At 38.0% G+C, this 22,517-nt stretch overlaps 1 protein-coding gene across 4 annotated transcripts; it reads right to left on the minus strand.

The window, feature by feature from the left end:
- Positions 1–1,132: 1,132 nt before the first annotated feature.
- KBTBD2 (kelch repeat and BTB domain containing 2) lies at positions 1,133–21,488 on the minus strand. 4 transcript variants are annotated; one of them, XM_070468307.1, is made up of 4 exons: positions 21,400–21,488; positions 11,622–12,129; positions 6,476–6,641; positions 1,133–3,830 (listed from the first exon to the last, which is right to left on the minus strand). In XM_070468307.1, the coding sequence occupies exons 2-4, from the start codon at positions 11,789–11,791 to the stop codon at positions 2,295–2,297; spliced, it is 1,872 nt and encodes a 623-aa protein (XP_070324408.1). In that variant the 5' UTR covers positions 11,792–12,129; positions 21,400–21,488; the 3' UTR covers positions 1,133–2,294. The 4 variants fall into 4 exon arrangements, with proteins under 4 accessions (XP_070324408.1, XP_070324407.1, XP_020764556.1 ...); XM_070468306.1 differs by lacking the exon at positions 21,400–21,488 and adding an exon at positions 20,855–21,318; XM_020908897.2 differs by lacking the exon at positions 21,400–21,488 and adding an exon at positions 20,323–20,548.
- Positions 21,489–22,517: the final 1,029 nt, after the last annotated feature.

Genomic DNA, 22,517 nt, shown 5'->3' on the forward strand with positions numbered 1-22,517 from the left:
GGAATTTGTCAGAATCTAACCATGCTGGCACCCTGACCTTGAACTTCCAGCCTCCAGAACTGTAAGAAATTTCTGCTTTATAAGCAGCCTAATCTATGGTACTTTGTTATAGCAGCTCCAGTTAAAACTGTATCCAAGTTTGGCTCAGGTGAAGATCTGGGCTGAAGACAATCAGCAGAAGTCATTGAAGTGAAGAGTTTTGTTGAGGGCATATGTAAGATATGGTTAGAGGTGAAATCAGCAAGGGTCTGAGAAAAAGGCTCTGGGGGGTAGGTGGGGGGAGAAAACCAGAGGAGCATAATGTGACAAATGCAGTTTAGAGTCTCATAAAGTGTTCAACAGTGTAAAATACCCTCATGTTTCAATGTAAAATAAGCAAAGTATCCTCTGGACTTAAAAAAAAATTCAAGTTTCAGTGGGGTAACAGTGGCAAAAACTAGTCAGAGTTTGCCACAAGTTATAAAAGTGACAGTAAGGCAAAGAAGTTTGGAGAACTGCCAAGAAATCTTTATTTTTCCTTCACTTTAGGATAATTTTGCAGGACACAGAATTCTATGTTGCTAGACTTTTACTCTTAACACTTTAAATATTTTATTCCATTTTCTTGCCTGAAGAGAAGCTGAATGTAATAACTGTGTATAGGTATTTTTTCTCACCTGGCTTCTCTCAGGATTTTTTCTTTGATTTTCTATAATTTTAAAACAGACCTAATTTGGACTTCACTCAATAAGGAGTGGGCAGCAGTTAAGGTTTGTAAACATAATCAATTATTACTCTAGGAAGACCAGAATCAAATCTAGGTAATCTAGAATCAAACCTTTATATTTAAGGCCTAAACCAATGGGGTTCCAAAAGACTATTGCTTTGAAGAGTGTACAGACTGTGGTTTCCTTTGTTTGGGACGAGGTTTAGGCATCATCCCAAGTTTTTTCAAAAGTACCCAGAGATGATTCTAATAGGCAACTACGGTTGAAGGCAGTCATTGAGCTGTAATTTATGCTGCTACAGTAAGGCTCAAATCGGACAAATATACATATAATCTCAAACAAAATTCTGAAGAAATCACCTGTAACAAACTAAGCTGATCCCATAAAACTACAATCACACCATTCACATCACAAAAGAAAAACAATTTTGAATATATACAATTTATTTAATAAATTAATGTCATTCAAAATACAGTGCCAGAACATTATGCAGTTGAACATGCTAGTAATGTTTGTCATGAAGCACCTGTGCTCATGTTAGATTGGCGGCGGCCCGCTACTGCTAGTGGTTCCTGGGATTAATGCCAGAGCAGCACTAGTTATCTGCTCTTCTGCACTGCTAGTGCAGAGAATTCCTGAACAGTTCACCTTTCTAATCCTACCCCCCCACACACAACAGGTTAAAAAAAACACACCCTGACAGCTAACAAATATCTATACACAATCACTCTACAGTAATGCTTATTAAATTAAGATGTAATGACCTGGTTAACCCACTCTAAATCTTTAAGATGGAGAAATACAACAGCAGCAGGTAGTAATATGCATGAGCCAATGTTAATGTAATACAGAAAGTGGAGGCATTTACTGATTAAAGCTCCACACAGACCCGCACAATGAGGGACTAGCAATTCTTATTGCAAGCCCAGCAACTTAAGTCCACACCTGGTAAATGACCAGCTGATTGGAAGACCTGTATTCTAGATAGACAAGTATAAGTTAGTGAAAAGAGAGTACATGCACCTAATAGTATATAGTTAGACTGATCCTGCAGTCATACTTTCCCTGTGCAATACCATAAAATGGAAGATCTTCCTCAACTATAGGATTTAGACAACATTTCTATGCCAACATGGACACTAGTGTTAAGTGCAGCTCAGTTAACTACACTGAAAAAAAACTATATTCCAGGACTTCAAAACAGAAGCACGGGAATGAAATACATATACTAAAATAACCTCAGCACAATTTGCGATATACCACACTAGGAACAGGAAACTAATAAGTGAACTTCTGGAACTGTACATACACAGGGCTAACAATGTTAGATAATTCAGATTGTTATGCTCTCATGATACACATAAAAGTTTCTCAATTATTGGATAATCTATTTCATTATGGAAGCATATCTTTAAGACTCACTGATATATATTATACTGATGCAAATATTAAGTAGGGCATAAAAATAAAATTTATCAAAGATAGATTTTTTTTTTATGTACTCATAGTCAGTCCTTTCATAGTCTCTCATTAAGCAAAGAAAATGACAAAGCAAACAGATGAAGCGTGCACTCCCTGAACTCCTGACTATACAGGCGGTAGTGCAACCATCTCTCCATCCATTTCAAACTCCTCTGTTCCATCCGGTGAAAAAAGGTACGTTGGTGGTTTCCATGGAGATTCTTCAAGGCAGGATGGATACAGTTTCCCCACAGTGCATCGAAAATCTCTCCCTAGGTCCCAGAGTACACGTTCAGATATATGTTGTCGCAGAGACCACCGGTCAAGTTCCAGATCGTATTGGTAAGTGACGTATTTAGCTCTCTCATTTAAGTGGGTTTCTCGCATAAACACACACAGAGAATTTGAGATTACAACAGCTCTCACACAGGGATCTGAGTACCTCTTCGCAGGGATGTTGGCTGCCATTTTCCACTCATTTTTATTCACATCATAGACTTCCACAGTTACTGAAGACCCATCTACAGTGCCAGAGGGGAGTCTTATGCCAGAATTGGTAGCAATGTGCAACCCTCCGATATAGAAAATTTTATCACCGAAAGCTGCAGCTGAAGCAAAAGACCTGCTCGTCTGTCTCATGGCCATTTCTACCCATGAATCAGACCTTGGAAAATAACAATACATGAGGTTCAGGGTCATCACATAAATGCAGTCATGAACTACAACTGCTGCACTCCACTGCCAAGCACAAGGCAAAGGGCTTACCATTGTCCATTCATCCTTCTCAGTGTCGTATCTTTCTACAGTCCTCCGATTAAGTTCTCCACCCACACTATCTCCTCCGATTGCATAGATATAGCCTTCACAGCAAACCAAAGATGGCTTTACGCGGACAAAGAGCATCGGGGTCTTTGGAAACCAGGTATTTTGCTGTGCATCAAACCAATAAAAGCAATTCACAGTTCTAAAGGCAGTCTGAAGTTTGCTTGTTTTACTGTGATTTGTTTTTGTGTTTTTCAGAGGAACTTGACCACCTGCTATATAGATGTCATTATCAGGTGTTACAACGGTCCCAACCTTATGTAAATCAGCTGGTGGGCTGCATAGCTTGTAAACTTTTTCTGCTTGGGGACTGTAACAGACTGAAGAGTAAAGACTACAAGGATTTTCTGAAGATGCTTCAATGAAAATCATCATCTCCTCTTTAGTCATTCCAAGTCTTGGTTTGAAAAACTTGGGCATGGACTTATACAGGCCTTGAACAACAACTGACTTATCATTGGGTGGCAGACCTTGAAACCAAGCTCTCTGTGTTACTTCTGAAAGTGCATCAATTCTGATCTGGCTGAGAACTGAAGACAAATACTGGGATCGTGATTCTGTGTTGTACTCCAGCCATAGCATAGCAGCTTCACGAACTGTCTCCTCCTTTTCTACATTTAAATTGTCACTACTGAGAATGTCTATCAGTAGATCATGTGACAGCTGCATGAAAGCTTCCTGATGATACACAGCCGTGAACTTGTGCTCCACCATCCTTTTAGCACTTTGTTTTAATTCCTCACAGCTGAACAGATCAGCAAAACTCAATAATCGCACACAATTCTCTGCATTTATTTTTTTAATTAAATATTCTCGACAACGTTGTAACACATCTTCTACCTAAAAATGGGGGAAAAACAAGGCTGATAAAGGCAAGCTGAACATTTGTTATGTAACAGACAAGTGTATTAATCAGATCCTTATACTGTAGTTTTATTTTTAGGTACACATGTTTGGGCTGAGAGATAGTGTCTTCCAGTAATAAAAAACTAGAAGACTGTGCAGGGGCTTTCCTGGTGGCTCAGATGGTAAAGAATTTGTCTGCAACGCGGGAGACCTGGGTTCGATCTCTTGGTTGGAGAAAGGAATGGTTACCCATTCTAGTATTCTGGCCTGGAGAATTCCATGGACAGAGGAGCCTGGCAGGCTACAGTTCATGGGGTCACAAAGGGTCGGACACAACTAAGCGATTTTCACTATGTATTGTTTTGCATTTTTCTTCCTGTCTAGTGGCCTACTTAACTGCCCTAATTTAGGAGTCAGTAGTGTAACATTAGATAGGCTCTTGGGGGCTTCCCCAGTGTTTAAGAGTCTGAGCTTCCACTGCAGGGGGTGCGGGTTCGATACCTGGTTGGGGACTAAAATCCCATATCCCACATGCTGCACAAAAACAAGACCCCCCAATAAACGGCTCTTAAAAACCTAAACAGCCTAAAGGTAAGGAAATTCATGCATAAGTTAAATACTTTTAGGCTTTAAAAAATATGTAACTGAAAAAACCAAATAAGAATGTAAATTGGTATAGGAAATGATTATTGTTGAGAAGTGAGAATCTGGTTTTGTCAACATGTATAAGATACTCATAAAAAAGCAGAAATACACAATGCCTAATGATGGTTATTTGCCTTTCTTACCTGGTGCACTAGGATAACCAATCAAAAGAAAACAGTCAAGTGCAGTTATAAATAATCTATATTTAACAACCATCTTAGCCACTCAAAAGTTTCCTAGATTTGTTTTTTCTCAAGGCAAAACAGATCTCAGTTGAGTTACAAGTGCTACCTACTATATTTATTCCAGATCACAGTGATTAACTAGAAATAGTTTGTGATAAGAAGTCACGTTGCTTGGATTCAAAACTTGGATAGGCCAGTCAACACTTGTATAATATCAGACAAGTAGCTTTCTTCTCTAAGCCTCAGCTTTCTCCTGCATAACATGGGGAAATCCTTTAAGTGATTGATTATTTTAGGATTAGATGAGAACTGATATATAGCATCAGTACAGTATCTGGCATATAAAAACATCTCATGCAGTTAATAGTGAAAGCCATGTTGGCAGTCATAAAATGCCCCATCCCAGACTTGCCAGGGCAACCTTAGTCCTGGAGGCAGAGTCTGGGTTTGCATTTGGGTAAGCATATGCCTAAGGGTTTTATTAACATGATTAAAAAAAAAAATAAGGAAAGAGGTCATTATTTACAGTAACAGTGTACTGAAACCCAAATTTCTTAAAATTCCTCAATTATTTAGCAATTCTAAAAATACCAGCTTTTAGTTCTTGGCTTTTAAAAAAAGTAATGAAATCATTTAAATTATAGAAGGCAGTGCTTACAGTAGGCATTTCTCCCTTTTAGGTTTGGATTCAGGATCTCAATGTCTTCCATTGTAAAGCACCAGGAAGCTACCATGGGCTTCAGTTTCCCCAGAATTACAGGTACAGTAGGACACTGCACAATTGGGAGGCGGGGAGAAGAGTACAAACTAAAAAGGAGGAAAGCTACTTAAACTGGTGCTCAACCAATATCACTGATGTTTATTCACCGAGCATTTATCCAGTACCCACTAGATATCATGAACTATGCTACCAAAATTTAACCTTCAGTTTGATGATTCTCCCTTTGAAGAAACTTATTTCTGAAAATACAAAGAATTATTCCAAATAGGAAAGGAAATGAGAAAAATATACTTATTTATTTAGTCACATCATACAGCATGTGGGATCTTAGTTTCCCGGCCAGGGATCAAACCTATATCCCCTGCAGTGGAAGTGTGGATTCTTAACCAATGGACCATCAGAAGTCCTGGAAAATATTTTTACATGCCTCTTAAAATTTAAAAGAAATGCTGAAGGGTGGGAGTCCCTGCTGGTCCACTGATAAGACTCTGCTCACACTGCAGGGAGCACAGGTTCCATCCCTGGTTCAGGAACTAAGATTCCACAAGCCACATGGCATGGCCAAAAATAAATAATAAAAATGTTGAAGGGGAAACAGAGTGAAACAGTCTATCATATGTAAATATATCATCACTTTTTATTTTAGTTTAATTCTTAATAGCTCAGTGTGTTCTCATGCTATTACAAATATTTGTACGATAACTTAACAACCTTGACATTTTCCATAAAATACCATCAAAAATTAGCATATCTAAGCTTTTAGCCAAAACACAAAAGTATTTAAATTTAGTAACACTGTTAAAAACTTTTTACTTAAGATCTAAATTCTGTGGTATACTAGGCAGAATATGAAAATAATATGAAATTTTCACCTATCTTTTCAGTAAAGTTCCCATCATAAAACTAAGTTTACTAGACGATCAAATTCTATTGTTTTTCTTTTACACCTTTTAAAAAGAGAAGAAAAACTTTACATTCTAAAATCTGCAATAAAATTACATAGCTGTAAGACATCACTGATGAAACAATGTTTCTTAAGAAAAATAAACCACAGTTAACACATACAACTGAGAGAAAAAACTGCTTACCTGCAAGAAGCAAGCTGTTTCATAAAGCTGTTCTACAGTGCTGTCATTTATTGCCAAGTTACCCGTGTATGTATAGGTTATTATTATCTGTAAGGTGGCTGAATCCACATTCCTCAGGTGTATGTGTGTCTGTTTGCTTTCACTTAGTCCACTCATGAACATGGCCCTACAGTAAGGGAGGGAGGTGGAAACAAAAGTAGAGCTAAAAAAAACCACCAAAACTAGACCACATACAATGTTTATTTAGGGTATTTGCTGATGGACAACTTACAGGGAAAAACTTTTGAGGGAGGCAACAGAAAAGTATAATCCAGTGCCAAGGCTATACCAAACTATTCCCACTATGCCATTCTGAATGATAATATCAAAATTAATTTACTCCTTATAGTCACACAATGGAATTTAGCAATAAAAGGAACTCTTTAATATGTTCACAGACAAACCTTAAGATCAGTATTGTCAGTGAAAGGCAGATCCAAAAATCCACATACTGTATGATTCCATTTATATGAAATATCCCCCAAAAGCAAATATACAGAGGCAGAAGGGGGATTAGATTAGTAGTTACCTAGGGCCATGGGTAAGAAAGGTGAGTGACTGACTATAAGTGGGCATAAAGTGATGGAAATATTTCAAATTAGATTGTAGAGATGGTTGTACAGCTCTTTAAATATACTGAAATACTTAATTGTATGTAAATTAGCTCTCAACAAAGCTGTTAAAATTTCAATTTACTCAAATAATATCCTAAAAATATACAGGACAGTTTCCTAAAAATTTACTACATGCAAGAAAATATGCTGTAAAGGCAATTATGTTATGAAGAATACAAACTAAAATGTCCACATATAGGGGAGAGATGAAAAAAAATGCAAACAGTATTACTGTATGTATAGAAAAGCCTATAGAGATCTAAAGTGAGGTATCACAACAAATAGCCTGGGCACCTCGAGGACAAGATGAGAAATGCTTTAAAGTGGATGAAGTAGTGAGTCAGGGTAGAACAAAAGAACTTTTTTGGAGGGGTACAGCTGAACCTAAGAGGTTCAGGCATTTAGATCACAGAAGGCTTTTAAAATGAGACCCAAGAGGGAATTCCCTGGCAGTTCAATGGTTAGGACCCAGTGCTTTCACTGCTTGGGCCTGGGTTCAATCCTGCGTCAGGGGTAAAATCATGCAAGCCCAACAGCAGAGCCAAAACTTTTTACTGAACTTCCTTGTAGATAATGAAGAATGCTGAAGGGTTCTGAGCATGGATTCACTAGAATAAAACATATTCTAGAATGAGTACTCTGTACTGACAGATCTCAAGAGCCAAAGGCTGCAGACCAGAAAACTGCTTTCTAGGCTACTGTAAATCTATGTTAGAAGTAAGAACCACCTGACTGAGGATGGCAGAAATGGATACAAAAGCTTTTACAAAAAACCAAACAAGATCAGGTGATTTTCTGAACACTGGCAGTAGGAGTAGGAAGCAGATTGTTGTTTTTTAGTTGCCAAGTTGTGTCTGACTCTGCGACCCTGTGGACTGCAGCATGCCAGGCTCCTCTGTCCTCAACTATCTCCCAGAATTTGCTCCAATTCATGTTCATTGAGGAGGTGATGCTATCTAACCATCTCGTTCTTTGCCGCTCCTTTCTTAGGAAAAGAATCAAAGCTAGCTCTTTATTTTCAAGTAAATGAAAAAATATATTGTTAACCATTGAGAGGAAAATTTTAAGATGGAGGAAAAAAGTTAATCTTGTAAAAAAGGTGAGTTAAATTTTAGATATGTTTAATTGAAGGTGTAGGCAGCTGAGTCAAACAGAAATAATATAATAATCAGTTAAGTATTTAATATTACTGAAACTATGAGAAGGTCAGGCATTAATGCAACAGACTGAATTATCAAAAAAATGTCATGTGTTAAAGCCAAGTAAGTTACATGAGAGAGACTAAAAAACTAAAAGAAAAACCCACCCAGATTCCCAATGACCAACCTGAGGTAGAGTGCTATTAGAAGAAAAAGTAAGAATGACAAAAGGTTGAGAAACATTAATCAAAGAAATAAGAACAAGCCAGTCAGTATAATGCTACTCTGGGCAAGAGAAGTAGGGTGTCAAAAACTAGAGTGTCAAGGGTAACAAACATAGCAAGAGCAATTAGAAAAGCACTGGTGATTTCTGGTGTAGCTCACAAAGAGCAGTAACAACAGCAACTAACTTGAGGCAGTTAGGGAATGGAAAAGTGGCAAAAATATCAATCAAAAACTGCCTCCCAAAGAATACAGAATGGCCATAAATAAACCTAATCAAAGTAAAGGAGAACAGGAATTATTCTCAAAAAATATCCAAGATGTAACAAGAAAACTCTAATAAAAACACCTAAGACTACTGGTGTCACTTGTTTCACAAGTCACTTCTATCACATGGGAGATAACCAAAAGCAACCTGAAAAAGAATTACAAGAGATCTGAGTAAAAATGGAAGATTAGGGGTCATGTGCTTTTTACCTGTTCCAATAGAAAGTAGTTAACTTTGGAAGAGGAAGTAGGGTAAGAGAACAGCTGGACTATACAGATGACACCGACTGGTTATTCCAGGCTATGGTTTCAGATACCAGAATAAAGGACTTCTGTGAAGGATCTATGCTTCCCAAAGACGAGACACTAGGGGAAGCTCAGCCAACTTGATCATAAAAATCTGAAACAGGCTTTTTAAAGAAAGAATAAATACTGAATTGCACAATATTATAGCAGGCTGAATTACCATGGTGAGAGAGGTGCTGAGTAATTCTCAAGTAATCCCTTTCACTTGGGGTCCACTGTATATGTTACTAAGAAGTAGAAACTATTACCTCAGAGGTTCTTGGGATTTTAGAAGTTTTTTTTGATTCTTGGAATGGAACTGGTAAACTACAAAAGAAGGTACCTAGTTCAAAGGACAAAATTTCTCATAGTAAATTTCTAATGGTTAAATTGATAGTGACATATGTAAGGATACTGAAATCTACAAACTTGAAAGCAGAATCCAGTTGAAGAAACCTGGGAAAAGATCAAGTTATTATTGTGGGAATATACAATAATAATTATCTATCCAATCCTGAGAAAAGATATATATGGGAGGAAAAATTAATGTATGTGTTTTGATCTTGTGGATTATGAAATTCGCCCAGACACAGGATTGTAAAGATGGATGGGTTTAATCCCAGACATGGGCAGAACTATTCTTTCTACTGTTATTTCAAATCCCTATTATCTGATGTGCTTTAGGAAATCACATTTAGCAAATGTGATTTGCTTAGAACACCAAAGATGCTAAAGAAGGGAACTAACTAGTGATAAATTAATAACAGCAGCCTTAAAGAGATTGTGTTGCTTTTAAAATTGTGATACTAATGAAATACTTAGATTTTTTATTTAGTCTTCCAGGAAGCCAATTCCAACCCAATTAGTTAAAAGATAAAGAATAACCTCATGGCTAGAGAATTTAGAGAAGAGCGTGTTATCTATACAATAAAAAATAAAGTTAACAAGGAAGAAAAAAAGGTAAGACACCTAACCTGTTATCGCATGTGTTACCTTCCTTATCAAGATGACAATTAAGCAAATAGAATTTCTGCATAGGTTTAAAAGTTACACAAGATAGCTACTAGGGTAATAACCACAAAAGATTCTATGATTACAAATACCAATCTGAAAATCCACAAGTCATAAAGCTTTCCAATAAAGAATAATCAATTCGTAGTTAAAAGCCATTAAAAAGGGAGAATTAATGGACCTAGGTTTGACTGAATCTGTAACTCTGAATTCCTGACAGTATCTACTAAGCCAACGGAGATGAAAAGACAAAAACAATCCTGACAATCACAATCATCTGGGAAGCTCTTAAAATATACAAATCCTGAAACTCTAACTCAGACCCACTGAGTTAGACCCAGAAGAATCGTTACTTCTGGGTTTGAAATCCAAGAATCTTTATCTGTAGAAACAAGAGAGGATTCTGAGGATCCTCTCTAGGTCCATTAGGTTTTCTACAATTACTGTTTACAAATATGCTAAGTTTTCGAAGATAAAAATAATTTCAATGTCTGAAACTATGAAATATCCACAGCTAAACCTGAAAAAATGGCAGGCACAGTAAAGCAACTGACAAGGCAATCTGGGCATAAGCTTCTATAATCATTGTGAGATGTGTTATACTGAGGAATGTGAAGTTTCTACACCTTCCTCTATGTTAGCCTTGAAAAGTTAAGATTATACCTATCCTGTCTATAACTGCCACTAAAAAGCATCAGAAAGTAACTTTCATTGATGACAGCCACTTAAGCCAGCTAAGATTTGTTGTACAAATATACCAGTGCACATTTAATTCATCTTTATTCACTCTGTCCCTTTCAAATATTAAGTACAAATTCAACCTAAGGGCAGTGACCAAAGGAATTTCTATGCCTTAATTCTATTCCTCCCATGAAATACATAACAAAGGAAAACCTACCTTAAAAAGATGAAAAGTTGTAAAAGATCATAAAAATGTAAAGTTTTATTTATAATTAGCAAACAATTAAGTCAACTTCTAAATTCCGAGGCACAGAGAACAACATTATCAGTTATTAACTATTTCAATCTGGGAAGGAGTCTGGTAAAGTTAAAAAGATATCACAAATGATAAAAGTAACCAACAGTGAGCAAAAAATCATTTTTTCAAAGGAAAAAAAGTCCTTAACACATCTAAACACTACCAATTATCTTCTAGAAGTTATTATTAAGTATACGGTAACTCTTAAATTTATAAACAAAGACCATTTTCTAAATTTAACATTTTAAAATCTTATGAGTAAGTTTCTCTTTCAATGAAGTTTCTCTTTCAATGAAAAAAACAGTACTGTATTCTGAACCTTTTTGCTTCCGCATCATTAAACTTAACCTTAATTTCAAATTTCTTTTATTTAATTTTTGTAAAAACTTCCCTTGCCTGTCCCTTATTTACACACACAAGGAGGTGACTGGCAAGCACTTTATCACCCAAATAGAGGAGTTAGGCAAAACATTAAGACATCTAATTTTTTAAACTTTAAATAGTGTTTAAAATAATTTCTATCCAAAGGTTAAAACAAGCTAACATTCTGCACTTGAAATTACAAACTAACCAAGATTAAAAGTACTTACCTAAAATAAGAGCTACATGTTGCAAGAACCATCTTATGACAAGGGAATTCAGTGCCCTCAACAATTAACACTATGTCAGTAAACAACTGCTGTTCATAAAACAATTTTAACTGCTCCAACAAGGACACAGCATATTCAGTATTGATCTGCTTCTCCTCTTGAGTGGACATGACTGTATTCCATTAATATTTCCAGGAACAGATTAGAATAAAGTCAGTCTTACTGATGGAAGGTCAAGTGAATGCTTCAGAAATAAAGAAAGGAGAAACTCTGCTCGCTGTTATCTGCAGCATTCAGAACCAAGACTGACACACTCACTAATGAATAGTATCTTGCTATAGGCTTAGAATCACTACTAGGTCATCCTGTGTTAATTAGGTTCTTCAGAGTTTTTCAACACAGTCTGCACACATCTTGCTCAAATTTGCAACTGTTCATCTCAAAAGAGAGTAACACACGAGGTAGATTTTGTGGCAACATCCTATGTTCAGTGGATCCTCTGGAGTAACTAAAAAAAAAAAAAAAAAAAATTAAGTCAGAGTATCTAGGCCAGTACATTTTTAGAATACAATGTTTAAGCAGACTTACATATCAATTACATTTTTTTGAAGTTCAACTTTAGACATCACCATAAAAACAAAACATGAGAAAAGGAACACTTTTAAAAGTTTACTACATTTGTAGTTTTATCTTTTTGTCTTCTATAAAAAAATTTACACATTTCGGAAAGTAAAGAACACATCAATATGCATACATTTATAAAGTTCTTTAAAAACATAATTTTACTGAAAAACAAAAACACACAGTATGATAAAATAGAGAAATGCATTACTACATGAAGACTTCATATTATACAAATATGAATGTTTTCAAAATGTGTAAATTTTAAAATTTTCAGAAGATTCAAATCCAATTTTTAGAAGATTCATCTGGAAGAATTCCCAAAAATTGCCAAGATATCTGAGCGAAAGTGAGGCAAGTTTTTCCTCATGACTTATCAAATATTAAAATATACTAACAGTTCTACAATAAAGGCAAGTAAATAAAACCCAAGTAAATAAAAATAAGTAAATATAATACACTCAAGTTAAAAAAAAGGTATTAGATATGATAAAGAAGTCTTCAAATTAGAAGACTGGGTTATTCCAACAAATAACACTGGAACAACTGGATACCCCCAGGAGGAAAAAACAAAACCCAATACCATTCATCAAAAGAAATTCCAACTGCATTAAAGTTTCATTTTAAAATATTACTTGGAAATAAGTATTTATAACATATGGCAAATGAATTACAAATAAGGAAAAAGTATATAATACAGAGTACTAATAATAGTTAAAAAACTATCACCTGTTTCCTAATTAGATGATTCTTAGTTCCACAATCAGGAAGTCAAGTGCTGTTGACATGAAAATTATAAAACTATTTGACCATCATCTGGAACTACTACTACTTTTTCTCACAAAAATATCATCCAACTCTCAAAGAGGTCACATTGTACTTTGGGCCAAGCTATACTATTACATAAACTGCTATCCTGATGTAGACTGTCAAATTTCCAGCCAAGTAAAGTATAAGGAAGTAACTAAAACAGGTGCAAAGCCAGAGACTGGGTCATTTAAGGTAATGACTTTGCTCTTCCAGATCTGAAAGTTACCCTATAAATCTAAGTTTACTGCATAACCTTTAAGGCTAATAATACCTAAAATCACTGGCTATTTTCATATATTAATAATGCAGCAAGGCCCAGTTTTGTTAGTGAGGGTGTTGGAAATGAGCATTTTTACACAGGAGTGTTAAGTTGATACATACCTCCAAGCTCTTAATCAAAACTCTTAAAGCCGGCTATGTTCTGGAATTTAGAATTTCTCAAATCTTACAAAGGTAATGTGGTACATATATCATGTACTACAAGCAGTCTGGGACAGAACTCCATAACTGAACATCCTATTTTCACTGAGGGAAATATGAATAGTATGAAAAATAATGCTATATAGAGTCTCATTACTTCAGATCAAATTTTACAAAAACAAATTTTTTTAAACTTGATTTTAAGAGCTTTTTGAATTTCAGCACTGCAAAGGAAGTATTACAGAACACGTAATATTTGGCACTGTAAATGCTTAATATCTCAATCTTTCAATTCTGCCTGTAAAAATTTATCTGACAGAAATGTATATATTGATAGACTAAAAGTCCTAACTCCAGCTGCAGGACCCCAATTGCCCCCATCCATGTTTAAACCAGGTGACAGGAGCTGCTGGCCAGGGCCAGGATGAATTTAGATGACACTCTACATTCCAGAATTCCTTGCAGAGTAGCTGTACAGGTTCACTCTGGTTATTTCTCCAAGACTTCATACTCTCTTAACCTGATTTTTTTTTGCAGTTCCTTTTTTGAGCCCCATTTATGTATGTCTCCATTTTATTAGATTTGATTTCTTTTTATCATATTCATGATACTGTATTAAAACAATACTAGTCTGCTTTTAGAAAATTACACAGTGAGCCAACTTTATACAATCTTATTGTCACTGCCTTATATACCCTCATTTCCACCCTTCCTTTGAAATCTAGGGTACATTGTCTTCCTAACAATTTTTATTTAAGATATCTCAACATTAAAATAGGCAGCAAAAATCATTCAGACATTATATAAATTTAATAATTTACACAGGTCAGTATCTAGTACAATTCAAAATAAAATTAAGTGTTGCTTTTCTGGGAACGTAAGAGTTCAAAATGTATTAACTGAAAATGTAAAAAATGGCAAAGTTTATTTTATTTTTTTTTTCCATTTATTTTTATTAGTTGGAGGCTAATTACTTTACATCATTACAGTAGTTTTTGTCATACATTGAAATGAATTAGCCATGGATTTACATGTATTCCCCATCCCGGTCCCCCCTCCCACCTCCCTCTCCACCCAAAAAAAATGGCAAGGTTTAAAATGGCCAACCAATAACCTTCAAAAGGCCCTTAAAATCAATATACTACATGCTCTGAAACATTTCACAAAGTCTGAACTATACTACTTAATAACCAAAGATTGGACACATTTCACAAATTTCCCCTTAATTCCCAGGTATCAATGAAATTGTTTACCTAATTTTCGATCATGAATTAATGGCTACTTAAATTTACCTCCACAAATGCTTTCTGAGTATTTACTAAGCGCTGGTCATTGTACTCTAAGTACTCAGACTGAGAGCTGCCAACCATGAGAGCTCCAAGACACCAAGTGCATTTACTCTTACTACAGCCAAGACGTGTCTATCAATTAAAAAGAGTGTCTTTATTCTAGACAAATTCAAATCTAGAGGCAGGCAAAAGAGTAAAATCTAGCTGTCATCTTTCATTTCTAAACTTTTGATAGAGAATACAAGAAGTTTATTCTTTATCAGAAGAACAACTGTAGCACAAGTAAACTGAGCAAAGGGGGCAGCTGGCATCTGTCCCGCTGCCAGCAGTGCTTCCCACCGCGGGGGAAAGAAACGCTTACTGATGGCTTATTTAAACCTTCTGAGTTTCGTTAACATATGCAGTGATCATTTAATTAAAAACTCAGAAACTTTCAAAAGGTACACGACTTTCTTTTCTCATCATAAAGACAAAATATTTTAGGATTGGTAAGCATAGTCTTTGTCTCATACATACAAAAGTCAACATACAAAAGCACGGACATGATTGTTTCAACAAAATGTTCTTTACAGAAACAGACTACAGGTTAAACGTACCAATCTCTGTTTTAGGCTGCTTCTTGATCAAATATTAAGAATTTTTTTAAAGGGTGATAACAAAAATGCACAACTCAAGATATTTTTCCCAGAAGAATGTTTCCCCTTCAAGTCATAAAAACAAGGAAAAAGCACAAACCTTAAATGCTTGAAAAGTTGAATTAAATATAATTCTTAATCTAACCTGTCTATATTCTACCTTTCAACTGAAATATTCTAACATCTATTACCTAGTCACACAACCACTTTCCCTACTTACTACAGGCTCAGTCAACTTTTGAAACACTTAAAAAAAAATCCAGTGTGAGTTATCCTTTATTTGGGTTAGAAAAAAAGGACTTTTCTAAAGATAATCTGCTGAAAGAAACCCACAATGAGAAAAAAAACACTATTTTAGAGTCAAAAACACTTGAATTTCTTTTTTAAAAAAATCAACTACATCATTTCTAGAGAAGGAAATGACAACCCACTCCAGTATTCTTGCCTGGAGAATCCCAGGGACAGAGGAGTCTGGCAAGCTATTGTACCAAAGGTAGTAGCAAAGAGTTGGACACGACTGAAGGGACTTAGTAGGCACAACTTATTTACATATATTTGAAAAACAGAAGATGTGTACAAAACAATTCTGTGTAAAGACATTCAATGAACATGTGGATTCAGCAGATGAACTGATGGCCAAAGACTAGGAAACCACTATTAGTTGCCGCATTTCCTGGTATCAGGTACCTTAAGATTAATAGAAAGGTCCTATAATTCAAAGGTAGTTGTCAGGACACATTTCACAGTGAGAAAAGCCAACTAGAAAAAGCATTAAATGGGAGTCATACACACATTGTATAATGACATTCAGACTCTAACAAAGTAAAATGTACTCTGACATATAATGTATGCATATTCTTATTTCTAAGTTCTTGGCTAAAGTCAGTATTTTTGATTGATCTAATTGATACCAGTGGATAATAGCAATGAATAAGGTTAGAATGTTATATACAGAACGATATTCTTTCTTCTACTTTTCACCAACTTTCTGCAAATAAGTAGAGAACAAAGACCAACTTATGTTTTAATCTCAGAGCTTCCTATAAGAGTAGAAACTTTATAAGTTAATTGCAACTGAGGGAAAAAAAAGCAAAGACTTGGATTCTAACATTTTCTCTAGGCTATGCAAGTCTCCAAGGTTCTACTGAGTGAATTTTGCCACACAAGATAGTTTCAGAGCATTCTGTTATTAAATGGTCATCAGGATTAAATCAGTCAACAATCCACAGCAATACACACAATTCTACTTAAAAATCTGAAATAGCTCTTACAGAAAGTTGTTTCAGTACTTGTTTTCCTCCCTTGATCAAGGTGACTATAAATTTTGTAGGGGAAGCAAATGTATCTAACTTCACTTTGAAGTCTAGCTTTCGTTCCCACAAGTGTCATTTATAGTACCCTTCCACAGAATAGATATAGAAACATAAACAGATACAAAAGAAGTTTTTCCAATGTTATACAGATAAGATCTGGAGGAAAAAGAAAAGAATAAAGGACTAAATAACTACTGAATGTGAAAATCAGACTGATCAGCAATTAACCAAGCTGTACATGTGAAATGAGGAAGGATAGAAAGATAGGGTCGTCATTGTTCAGTTGCTAAATTGTGTCCTCTTTTGAGACCCTATAGATTGTAGCCTGCCAGGCTCTTGTCCATGGGATTTCCCAGGCAATAATACTGGAGTGGGCTGCCATTTTCTTTTCCAGGTGAAATAAAGGAGGCTGCAAACGACGGCTGTACAAAAACTACATAGTAATGATGAAATAGTGATAAAGAGGAAGAGCAGTGGACTAAAGGTCATCACCTGTATGAAGCACTTTCAAGTTGTATATTATTAACTCAGGTGATGCTCTAACTACCAGTGTTACAAATGTCAATATAGAAGATCTAAACTTGTTAGAAAAAATCCAAGGCTATTCTAATGACAAGTATTGCCAAAAAATTAGAGCATGGACTGTGGAGCCAAATTACTTGGGTTAATTCCCAACTCTGCAACTTACTAGTTGTGTGACTTTTAAAGTTATTTCCTTTTTGTGCTGTAGTATGCTCATCTGTAAAATGCAGGATAAAAACAGAATTCTTCTCAACGGATTAAGGATTAAATGAGCTCATTTGGAGCCGTGCCTGACACACAGAACTACTACTCTGTGCAAAAAAAAATAATTTGTAACTATTTTTCTTAACACACTCACTTACTGGTCAAGCTTTTTGTAGTACCTTCCCACCTCTGAACCTTCATACCTACACAGGTCTAAGAGTCCCAATTACAAGGTTTCAACACTCAAACACAGTTCTCTTTTTGCCTTGGGTGAATAGCATTTTAGATAAGAGAAATTTATTCAAAGATTTTAGGGAGTATTTTTGATGGTACAAATCATGAAACATACTAGTACAACAAAGACTAACCTTGAGAAGGCTGATGCCTGTGCAAAAAGACTAAGTGATAGCCAGAAAGGCACCAGTCATAGAACAAGCCTTTCTTCATTTCAGTAAAAAGATAGGTTTCTCCTTCAGGGAGGACAATATATTGGTGCCAGAAATAGTTTGCTTTCAAGTTATCAAAACAACCCTGACAGTTGGGAATGTTTGGAAAACCACTTCATCTTCAGACTGATTGTCAACCACTACACAGACACAATTTTCTGGAATTGTGACAAACATCAATTAAAAAACAAACACCCTGACTTTTAAAGCATGTATGAGTTTGAGAAATTTCAGTACAGCTTCCTCTACTCCAATCAAGTTCAGAACCTAGGTGTACTCCTTCTTGACCCCTTTTCCAAGGAGAGTGAAAAGACCACCTGACTCCATAAGTTAATTATGCTCAGTATCCTAAGTAAATTCAGGTCACAAGAATAGGCTTCTGTTCTACATTATGATCAGTAAGTTATCTCCCTTTTAAAAAATTAAACAATAAAGGAAACACCATTTGTGATAAAATTATGATTATAGTATATCCTTTTATTTTGGTTATCACTTTTCTTTTTTCCTCTCAACCCTGCAGACTTAAGAAAGCTGAAGAAATATAGACCAAAACAAAACTGATCTTAACTTTTTCAATAATTTCGTTTTTCACCAAATCAGTGATTTTTTTCAATCACAGGAACAAAACTATTTCCAAGATATTAAATATATTCATGAGGTCATTAAGGGCACAATCACTTAACAACAATTATGGCTACTTAAGTTTCTCAGTTTCTTAATAAAATAAAAAGAAAGGTAAACTGAGGAATACTTAGAATCCCCTGCCAACCATGGAACCTATTTACATGTTACCACTTGTCAGAAGTATGGGAGGGAGTGGAGCTGAGGAAAAAAAAGGGGGGAAGAACTGAAAAAAAGTATCTCTCATTAAATGATTACATTTTCTCCAAGTCTCCTACTATAATCCCTCCTTCCCACACAGAAGACTCTAGGTGCTGAAAAATCCTGGCAAGTGAACAGGGAGTAAGCTTCACATATTTAAAAAGTTACTTGAAAACAACCTATCATTTCTAATACCCTCAGTAATTTGAACATAACCTGCTCTACTCAAACTCTACAAAACTGAAAATGATTAAGACTAAGATATAATGAAGGACTTTGGGATCTTCATTCATAGTTTTTATGACATCAGGACCAATCCTTTTTCTTACTCTTAGAAATCTGAGCAAGAAGAAAAACAACTCTTTTCTAAGTAAATGAGTAAAATCTTTGGGAAAAACCAAAGAATCTTTTGCCTTTTAAGACTGCATTCAAATTTCTATAAATTGACCATTCACTTTAAACACAGTGTTCAATGTTTGGATGTTATGAAGTAGCTAATTATTTCCATTAACTAGGAGAAAGAAAATATGTGGAGGAGTGTGGACTAAAGTACTGACACCTCTATTCCCAACCACCTCCTTAAGGGCCATGTGAATAACCAAAGCTAGCAGATTCTATGGTAATGCTTAGGAGAGCAAAAAGGAGAGAAGAGTTATAGCACTTAAAACTCTTCCTACAAAGAGCTGTCTGTAGAGAAAATAGAACCATGTAGAAAAGCATGAACTATAAACCAAGCTCAACAGGAATGCCATAGCCCTGGTACTGTTTACTGAGGACAACAACCTCTTGAGAATTTCAGGGCCCAATCCAAAGGGGCTTCAATAAGCAACAAAAGATCAAAGACAAGACGTAAACTTAACATTAGCAAAATTCCACATCATCAAGGCTGGAAAACAATTGATTGGTTAGACTTTTCAATTTACTTTCGGTCAGAAAAAGTCTTTCTTAAAAAAAAAAAAAAAAAAAAAAAACTCAGGAAAAAAATCCTAACCGAAAGTTAACTAAAGTAAGCCACTCACAATCTCGAGATTTTAAGTTCAAACGATTCAAACTCAGGCAAAAATTCACAACAGCGGGAAGCAAAAACCAACCAACCCACCTTGCTTTAAAATAGAGAACCACTGTTAATTCCACTTTGTTGATTAGTGGTCTCAATAGAAAAAGATAAAAAATAACTGTAGTCAGAGTACACTGCTGATAGGGTTGTTTCTAAATGCCTGAATGCTAAGTGAGCCAGACGTACAGATTCATGTTATCAACAACACGTGACGTCCTGTACCCTACGTTTTTACAACGCTGATACTTTAGCTAGATATTTCACACAAACATACCCTTTCATGGGTAATTTTACATTTTCGATTCTTTTTCCATTTTCATTTTAAGGGGGTCATCCGTGGCATCGGACAACTCTAGAGATTTGCGGGTGGTGTATTATTCTCCCTTTGAGGTAGTAGAAACAGAGCTTTGATTAATAAACCAGGGGGGGATAAAAGAGCCGTTAACTCAAAACAACCGCTCCACATTGGGATATTCCACTCCACAGCTTCTTAATTCACAGGGAGAGAAAGGTGGTCGAGCTCAAATAACTTAAGAGATTTCAGTCTAAAGTAAATACGTACACAATTTTTCGTTTCAAAGAGCAGCTTCTGCTTTCTTTTTAAAATCATCAGTTGACCCACAATGGGACCTCTGTTAATCTAGACATCTCTTGGTTACTTCAGAAGTACCGGACAAGGAAAAAACGCAGGGCTTGCCCTCCTACAGCCCACCGTCTCGCGAACACGTCGCGAATAGTTAAGGGAAACAGCTTGATTCTGGCAACGCGGGCTCCAGCCGGGGCCAGGGCGCCGCCCGGGAGACCCGCGGCCGGAAACGCCCCCGCGAGCGACTCGCTCAGCCGCCCCTGCCCCAAGCACCGGCCGGACGCCGGGCCGCAGCGGGGCCGCCGCCGGGTGTGGACAGAGGCGCCGGCCGCCCGCGCCCATCCCCCGCCCGCGGCGGAAACGTCTCCGGTTTGAAAGATGCCGCCGCAGCCGCCCCCTGCCCGCCGAGCCACAAAGGGCCGAAGCCCCTCCAGCCGCGGCCCTCCTTCCCTAGTTCTCCACAGGTCGCCCCCGGGTCCCCCACCCGGGGCTGGCGACTCCTGCTCACCCGAGTCCCTCAGTCCTGAGGGTTGGGATCCAGTGCGGCCGGCGGCCCCGAAGACGCTGGGCCCCAGGAGCGCGGCGGCGGGGGCGTGGCCCTCCCGCGGCGGCTAGGGCCGGGGTCTCGCCTCCGCCTCCCTAAGAGGAAGGCTGGCGCCGCCGCCTCCCCTTCCTTCCGGTTTCCCCTCGCGCCCTCCCTCGGCCGCTCAGTCCTGAGCGGAAAACTGCGTCCTCTCTGGGCGCCGCCGCACGCTCCTCAGGGCCCGACCACCGCCAGACTCCTCCCCCGGGAGCCGCGCCGCCCGCCCTCGCCGCCTCGTCAGCCCCGGGGCCGCGAGACGCCCGGCTTGCCGCTCCCACCCCGCCCCTGCGGCGCGCTCTCGCGCTCTTGGCGGGCCCCTTTCGAGGCCCGGGGACGCGCGGACAGCGGACCGTGGGCCAGCCTTCGCCAGGTTTCTTTTCCCGCCGCGCGCGCGCGCCTAACAGCACAAACGTCAGTTTCGCAGTTTCCCGGGTTCTTGGGACCACCCCCCCAACCCCTCCCGCCCTTACCCTCGCTTCCCCCGCCCTTTTCCTTTGCTAGATCCCACCGGAAAGCCAAAACAATTGGGTCCGCGCAGGCGCGTGGAGGAAGCGGAAAGAGCAGGAAGGGCGGGGAAGGCGCGAGGTGACGGGGAAACGCTTTTGAAGGGGTTTCCCTGGGAAGGTCAGCGGAGAGTCCGCGGAGGGCGCGTGCGCGGCGGAGGGGTCGCCAGCCGAAGCGGGCGGGTGTGGGGCGCCAGGGGTGCGGATGAGGGGAGGCTTCAGGCCTAACCTGGTGAAAAGAGAGTCCGGAGAAACTCAATGCTGGGAAATGCGGACAGCCAAACACCAAGTTTTATGCCGTAGACGATTTTTTCCCCCTCTCGAGATACAGAAATTTGCAGGCTGAGTCCGGGAGTGGCAACAAGGTGGACTAGACAACACCAGACCAGGGAAGAAAGGGAGACGCTGGGTGAGTGGGCCTCGTCTCCTCGGCCCCTTCTCTCCAAAACACGCTCACGTTCGGTTTTCCAGTACTCATCGAGAGAGACTTCATGTCCTGGTCTCAAGGCCGGGGGAAAACTCAGAACGGCACCTGAAAGAGCTTGCAGGTCTGGGGAGTGAACCGTTGGCTTATGGAGGGGAAGCTCTTCAGCTAGTTTGTGCTGCAGTGCCTCGACTTCCAGTAACTTCCAAAGGAGAGCCTTCAGCTTCACAAAGCGAGGCCTTTGTAACAGCCGTAGGCTGTGGCCCACTCTGGTGTGGTTAACTTGGTACGGCTTGCTAGTAAGCAGAAAACCACAGATCTACACTCTAGTTTGATAGAAGTTATTCATAGATCACAAAACTCAGAAATGCCCACATAGACTTCACCCACCTTCATAACTTCCATTCTTGGCACAAGCCCAATCTGGAGAATGTACGTGACCAATTAAAACTAAATGCACAGATATAACTAAAGAGCTTCTTTAGGTCAGATTAAATCAAGTGAATACGCACCAAGATATGTATGTCTGGAATTACGGCAGAATCTAGAAACTAATTCAAAGCATCTTTATTGACTGTCCAGTATGCTCTCACTCTGCTTAGTCTGATTAAATGTCTGTTTTTGATACTTAAGATTCAAATCATTTAACAGATGGTTGCGT

Source organism: Odocoileus virginianus, chromosome 1 (genome assembly GCF_023699985.2).
Source record: "Odocoileus virginianus isolate 20LAN1187 ecotype Illinois chromosome 1, Ovbor_1.2, whole genome shotgun sequence".
NCBI classification, from domain to species: domain Eukaryota; kingdom Metazoa; phylum Chordata; class Mammalia; order Artiodactyla; family Cervidae; genus Odocoileus; species Odocoileus virginianus.